General features: G+C 41.7%; 1 protein-coding gene across 1 annotated transcript in view; it reads left to right on the forward strand.

The window, feature by feature from the left end:
• The window catches only part of MCCC2 (methylcrotonyl-CoA carboxylase subunit 2), a 66,671-nt gene extending 64,462 nt beyond the window's left edge, over positions 1-2,209 (forward strand). The window contains exon 17 of the mRNA XM_015140262.3: positions 252-2,209. Within this exon, the coding sequence (XP_014995748.2) occupies positions 252-369 (118 nt within the window). The 3' untranslated portion in view covers positions 370-2,209. The remainder of the gene's footprint in view (positions 1-251) is intronic.
• The last annotated feature ends 5,504 nt before the right edge of the window (positions 2,210-7,713 follow it).

The following is a 7,713-nucleotide window of genomic DNA, read 5'->3' on the forward strand; positions in this document are numbered from 1 at the left end:
CTTTGAGATCTCTTGTAAAAGTAGTTCCTTAAGCCTTAAGACATGACATTCTGTGGTGGCCTGGGATGAAAGTCGTATCATTTTTTTCCACCTTTTCCCCCTCTGTCTTGAACATAGTTTCTGTTGTGGATGCTAATCAGTAGATTCATATATTACCTGAAGGAAAACTTTCTTGGCATTTCTGCGCGTGGAGAGTGTATAAATGGTAGTTCGATGGTAAATTCATAACTCTTTGTTTCTTCTTTTGTCAGGGTGTGGGATGATGGGATCATTGATCCAGCAGACACCAGACTGGTCTTGGGTCTCAGTTTTAGTGCAGCCCTCAACGCACCAATAGAGAAGACTGACTTCGGTATCTTCAGGATGTAACTGGAATAAAGGATGTTTTCTGTTGGACATGTACCAAAAATTAATACATGTAGTAACCTTAGAAATTTAGACTTCTCGAACATGAGGCTATTACAGTAATTTTTTTAACACAGTGCATTGTACTTTTCTACCTTAAAAAAATCAGCGAGGATATTTATTTAATGAACGTCAATTCCTTTTAAATTTTCTTAGAGAATCTTCTCTGTAGCTCAGTTTTACCACCCATAAAGTGGAGACAGTAATTTACAGTTATCCTTTCTGACCCACAAGGTATGAAAATTTCTATAATCTGTAAACTCAGTTCTGTAATCTGTATTATTGAGATGATTAATATGAAGTTGTATTTTCACTGAAATGATTGTTTTGCTGGTTATGCTTGGTGATATTTTAGCAGGCTTATTTTTGACAGGCGTCTGTTACTTCAGTGGCATAAAGTGCTCTCACACTGCTGTGCAGCCATCACCATCATTCAGCTCCAGAATTTGTTCTCAGTCCCACACTGAAATTATACCATTCAAACAGTAGTGCTCCCATTTCCCCCTCCCTCTAGCCTGTGACATCTCCTTATTCTTTTTTTTTTTTTTTTTTTTTTTTTTTTGAGACAGGGTGTTTCTCTGTTGCTCAGGCTAGAATGCAGTGGCATGATCTCGGCTCACTTTAGCCTCCACCTCCCAGGTTCAAGCGATTCTTGTGCCTCAGCCTCCCAAGTAGCTGGGACTATAGGCATGCGCCACCACACTCAGCTAAATTTTGTATTTTTAGTAGAGATGGGGTTTCACTATGTTGCCCAGGCTGGTCTCGAACTCCTGACTTCAAGTGATCCACCCGCCTCAGCCTCCCGAAGTGCTGGGATTACAGGCGTGAGCCACCACACCTGGCCATGTTTCCTTATTCTTAAATGTATGTGATTCTCATGGTTTGATTTACTCTTGCTGGGCCATTTCAGCCCCTGTCATGGCTTCAATTGCCATCTAAATGCAGATGATTACTGCCTTGACAGTTCTTAACCCAGCTCTCCCCTGAGCTGCAGGCCTGCATATCCAATAGGTCTACTGGACATCTGTATTGGTTGTTGTGGAGGAACCTCTAGCTTGCTTGTTAAGCCCTACTGATTTTCACTATCCCCTGAATTCCCCCACTTATTTTTGTCTTTCACTATCACAGGCCTTAGAAGAGGTCTACCTGCCTCCAGTCTTACTAGTCCAGTCTACCCCCTGGAGTAGGCCATCCTGAAGTGAAAAGTAATGTCACATGGTGCTCCCTTCAGTGATTTCTTGTAGAAGTACCAATCCCTGAATGCCACCAAGATCTTAACCTTCACATCTTTAATCTTTTTTCTTTGACTCCTCTTTACACAGGAGAATGGCTCCAGCTGTTCTAGCTGTCTTTCAGTTCTTTGAACCTTCCCACCTTAGGGTCCATCAGGTTCCCTCTGCCCAAATTGTTCTACTCTCCCGTCTTCTTCAACACATCCTTCAGTTTAAGCACTTGCTTCTCTCAGCTTCTCACAGTTGTCTCTGTGACCTCCCTTAGCTTCTCTACTCTATGCTCTTGTGAAACACTATCTACTTCCTTTGTCGTAAACTCATCGTTTTACTATACACATTTCTTTCATATTGTCCTCCTGCTAGAATGTAAGCTCCGTGAGAGCAAGGATCCTCCCGTTTACCCTGTACCTCCAATGCCTGGCACTTGTAGGTGCTCAAATATATGTTGAATGAATGAAAAATCCATATTGTAATTGATGTCCTCCGGCCACATAGTTTTAAAATTAGGTGATTGATTGTATGACCGAATAGAACTATCAGATGTTTTCCTAATAAAGTCAATATTTCAGACATTTGTGTGTGATACTTAATATTTCAAACATTTGTGTGTACTTAATATTTTAAACATTTGTGTGTGATGTTCAGTGTGTATCAGGAAGTCAATTTAGTTTTTGTGGGGAGAATACAGATAGATGATCAAATTCAGTGGTAGGTTATGTTTTCAGAAGAAACACATTAAGTATATTAAAATAGTAAGTTACATTAAAATTTTAATGAAAATGCACATCTATGTCAAAACAAAATTTTCTATGTAAAGACTAGGTAATAGTCCTTTAGTAGGAACCATTAACAAGTCAAGGATTCATGGATATTTTAGGACTGCGTTTGCCTTTCTGGGAAGAAACTGGCCATCAATAAAACCACATTTAAGTGAATTGGATTTTTATTTATTTTTCTAGAGGCAGGGTCTTGCTGTGTTGCCCAGGCTGGACTTGAACTCCTGGGCTCAAGCAATCCTGCTTCAGCCTCCCAAGTAGCTGGGACGACAAGCTTGCACCACTACGCCTTGCTCTATTTTGTATATTTTATCCAATCATAAACATTTATAATTGTCTTATCAAAATAGGTAATACTTTTTTTAGCATTTTGACTATCATAAATATGAATTCCAGCAAGGATAATATGAGCTACTTGGAATTTGAAGAAATATACAAGTTAGTCTCTACATTTGCCCCTGTTGGTACTTAAAGAATGAAAAAGACAAGATTACTTCTATTTTTCAGTTCATAAGAAATATATTTTCAAATTGAATTTGTTAAAAAAAAAAAAAAAAAAAAAAGGGCCCGGCGCAGTGGCTCAAGCCTGTAATCCCAGCACTTTGGGAGGCCAAGATGGGCGGATCACGAGGTCAGGAGATCGAGACCATCCTGGCTAACACAGTGAAACCCCGTCTCTACCAAAAAAGACAAAAAACTAGCCGGGCGAGGTGGAGGGCGCCTGTAGTCCCAGCTACTCGGGAGGCTGAGGCAGGAGAATGGCGTGAACCCAAAAGGCAGAGCTTGCAGTGAGCTGAGATCCGGCCACTGCACTCCAGCCTGGGCGACAGAGTGAGACTCCGTCTCAAAAAAAAAAAAAAAAACAAACACTTTTGCACCAGCAGAAGGCACTATTGATAGATGTTTGAGTGCCACTTGATCATCTGCCAACATGCTTATGTGCATGTCTCTCGGGAGAGAGGCCATATGTTTCCTTCACAGGGACAAATCAAAGCAGATTTTGGGATGATTTCATTAATAAGATTATTTTTGAGAGGCCACATTAGTTCTAAAATGTATTGAGGTTGGTTTTATGAAAGATCAAATCTCCACTGAGAGTCTTGGTAATTTTTTTTTCTTAGTGATCTTTTCTGAAGTTTCATATATGGAAAAATGGCAAGAAGACGAGCTAGATTATCATAGCCTAGTGTCATTCATTTCTCTTAAAATGTTACAATTAAGTACAATTAGTATTTAATGATCACACAGATTTTAATCATTTTTGACAAGTTTTGTGCATTTCCACTAAACACTTAAAAACAGTTTGTTTCAGCAGGACACCCTGGCTTACACCTGTAATCCCAGCATTTTAAGAGGCTGAGGCAGGAGGATTGATTGAGCCCAGCAGTTGGAGAACAGCCTGGGCAACATAGTAAGACCCTGTCTCTACTACCTAATAAATAAATTAAAAATAAATAAATAAATAAATAAATAAATAGTGCTTTTATTTTATGCGCTCCAAATTCTTTTGTATCTGGAATCAGGATCCTGAGGACTAAGTTGTTCTTAGGGATGAATGAAATTTCTATGCCTCTTTTACCTTTCTAGGCAAATGTACATTCCATCTAGTTGACTGTGTAATTTATCCACATTGGGGCTTTTGAGAGTGAGAAAAAGGGGGTCTCAATAATAACTACACTGGGAAACAGGTCTGAACAGGGATGTGTGCTCGCTGCCTGTAGCATCATCATGACTAAATACTTTGGCTGCATATCAGCTTTTGAGAATTCTTAGAAGCCTTTGCTCCGGATACCTGCTTCATGGCTTTTAATATAGGTTTCAGTACTATGATACCAGTCACGTAATATGTGTGCATTCGTATTCTAGGGAGTCATTTAATTGACCCTAGAGGAGAGTTTACCATAGGGTGGGGATAATTTTGTTTCCCAACCGTTGGTTTTCTGAGATCAGTGGTTCAATATGTCTGGCAGCTTTCTCTTTCACAAAGGTGACCCAAATCACATGTGTGTGCTACTTTTTAGGGTTAGCAAGAGAGGCATCTATGAGGGAGAATAAGGTCTTGGAAGGTGGTGATTTCACAGAGAAGTTATCACAGGGAAAATATACCCAGAACCAGATGTTAGAAGTAAGCTGGAGGAAAAAACAAAAAAATTTTTTTTTTTTTTTTGAGACAGGGTCTCACTCCAGTGCCCAGGCTGGAGTACAGTGGCATGATCTTGGCTCACTGCAGCCTCTGTCCCCCTGGGCTCAAGTGATCCTCTCACCTCAGCCTCCTGAGTAGCTGGGACTACAGGCACATGCCACCACGTCCGGCTGATTTTTGTATCTTGTAATTTTTGTTTTAGTAGAGATGGGTTTTTGCCATGTTGCCCAGGCTGGCTTCAAACTCCTGGACTCAAGTGACCTGCCTGCCTCAGTCTCCAAAAGTGCTGGAATTGTAGGCATGAAACATTGTGCTTGACCGAGAAAAACGATTTTTTTAAGTGTAATTCAGTAAGTGTTGATTGTAAGAAGTGAACTCAGAAGAAAAACAGGTAGAATTTTAGAATACTCAGACTAGTTTTAAATGTTTCTATAGAAAATGTATTCAACATTTTTCAGCTGCAGCATTGTTAATGACATTCCTTTATCTACAGGATAATTAGAAGTAATTTTTATCTTAAAATTATTTATAATTTAAAAAATCTAACAATGTTACTTGTGGAAAATTTAGGAAGACAAAGTGAAGAAAATAAAATGAAAAAAAAAAAGCTTCATAGTCTCACTACCTAGAGATAACTACTGCTATTAATATTTTTTGTGTACTAGTCTATCTTTTTCTATTTTTTTTTTTTTTTTTTTTTTTTGAGACGGAGTCTTGCTCTGTCACCCAGGCTGGAGTGCAGTGACTAGATCTCGGCTCACTGCAAGCTCCGCCTCCCGGGTTCACGCCATTCTCCTGCCTCAGCCTCCCGAGTAGCTGGGACTACAGGCGCCCGCCACCTCGCCCGGCTAGCTTTTTGTATTTTTTAGTAGAGACGGGGTTTCACCGTGTTAGCCAGGATGGTCTCGATCTCCTGACCTCGTGATCCGCCCATCTTGGCCTCCCAAAGTGCTGGGATTACAGGCTTGAGCCACCGCGCCTGGCCTTTTTGCAAAAGTGCTGTGCTACATGTTATTCTGTAGTCTGCATTTCACTTAATGTATTGTAAATATATTGACCTGTTTACATGAACTATAAACAGAACCAATCATTGACCTGTTTACATGAAATTTAATATTGTGCAAATTTTTTTTTCCTTTTTTGAGATGGAGTCTCACTCTGTTACCAAGCCTGGAGTGCAGTGGCGTGATCTTGGCTCACTGCAACCTCTGCCTCCTGGGTTCAAGCGATTCTCCTGCCTCAGCTTCCTGAGTAGCTGGGACTACAGGCATGTGTCACCACACCCGGCTAATTTTTGTATATTTAGTAGAGATGGGGTTTCACCATGTTGGCCAGGCTGGTCTCAAACTCCTGACCTCAGGTGATCCACCCACTTTGGCCTCCCAAAGTGCTGGAATTATAGGCGTGAGTCACCTCGCCCAGCCTAATATTCTGCAATAATTCTGATGCTGCATGATAATACAGTACATGAATGCTCCCTTTGATTTAACTACTCCCCTACTGTTGTAGGTTATTTCTGGTTTCCCACATTACCGATAATGCTGCAGCGAACATCTGTTTAGTTTCTTTACATATCTGTGATTATTAGGATACATTTTTAGCAATGGTATTGTTGGATAAAAGTGTACAGGTTAAAGTATACACAGACCTCTAAGACATGTTGGTGAGTTTTGCTCTATAAGTGTACGTTATGGTATTGCTGGATATAATGGTTACCCTGGTGTTTTTAGATACAGAAATAGCTTCCCATAGAATTAAATTGTTTATCATAAACCAATGTTTTCTTTCATTGTTAAAAGTTGTGTCTAGGCCGGGACGTGATGGTTCATGCCTGTAATCCCAGCACTTTGGGAGGCCGAGGCAGGCAGATCTCACGAGCCGAGGAGTTTGAGACCAACCTGGGCGACACGGTGAAATCCCGTCTCTACAAAAATAAAAATGAAAAATAAAAAATTAGCTAGGCATGTTAGTGCGTGCCTGTAGTCCCAGCCACTCAGAAGGCTGAGGTGGGAGGATCACTTGAGCCCAGGAGGCCAAGGCTGCAGTGAACTGTGATGGCGCCACTGCACTCCAGCCTGGGCAACAGAGCGAGACCCTGTCTAAAAAAAAAAAAAGCTGTGTCAAAGTGACCATGTCACATTAGTAATGAGTTGTGAAGACTGAGCATTAATGCATGGGAGGTCACGGTCGTGGAGAGAACACTGGGAGGGATTTGGGCCAGTTTCGCTCTAGTTCAGCTACTAACACGCTGTATGAACCTGAGGAGGATGGGAGCGGATTAAAATCAGCCTTTCTGGCCTAGCGATTGTTTTCCTTCCCTCCATCTACATGCCTAAGTCTTTTCTCCACCTCTCCAGATTCCCTCTTTCTCTGCTAGTGGGTGGTGCTAGGGAAGGTGGGCTGAGGGGTGAGGACTGGAGGGAAGGGTAGATACAGTATGCTGAGAGCCTTTTTTATTCCACAGGAAAGCACGTGCCTCAGGGCTCGGTGAAGCTCATGGTGGCAATCATTTACCAGGTTGACCCATTCTCCAGTTGGTCACAGCTTTTGTTCAAATGAGCATACATTTACCGAGGGCTCACTACGCGTCGGGCTTTGGGATGGTACACAAAGATAAGAAGACGTGGCTCCTGGCCTGGTGCAGCATCTGCTCAGTGACTTGAGGGTTATCTTCGCCCTCTTGGTACCCCTCTGTCTTCTTTTGATAACTGTTCTTTCATTCTCCTTTGGGAACTACCCCTCTCCTGTTCTGTGCAGTCTTGGCCAGTGTGGCAAGCAAAGAGCCCTGGATACTAAGAGCTGGAGACATGTTGAGGCTTGGCCAGGTGGACTCTCTCACGTGCTTTGACTCATGAGCAGAGGGACAAAGATGGAAGACAAACGACCCTGAGTTCAAGTAGACCTGAAGAAGCTGTTTGTTCACTCACCTCTGCTCCAGGGTCCCTGGCACAACCCTGATTACTGAGAATCTGTGAGTCAGAGGCATCTGTATCCTTCCAACAATCTTATTTATTGATTTATTTAGTGGAGTCATGTTTCAATGCTTGTAGCAACCAACCCTACCTGGCAACATGTTCTGCAAGCCAGAGGTTACAGTAAGTCAGTCTGTATTTTCAAACTTGGTGAAAGAGTGATGGTATAGACAGAAGAGTAAACT

Source organism: Macaca mulatta, chromosome 6, assembly GCF_049350105.2.
Source record: "Macaca mulatta isolate MMU2019108-1 chromosome 6, T2T-MMU8v2.0, whole genome shotgun sequence".
NCBI lineage: Eukaryota > Metazoa > Chordata > Mammalia > Primates > Cercopithecidae > Macaca > Macaca mulatta.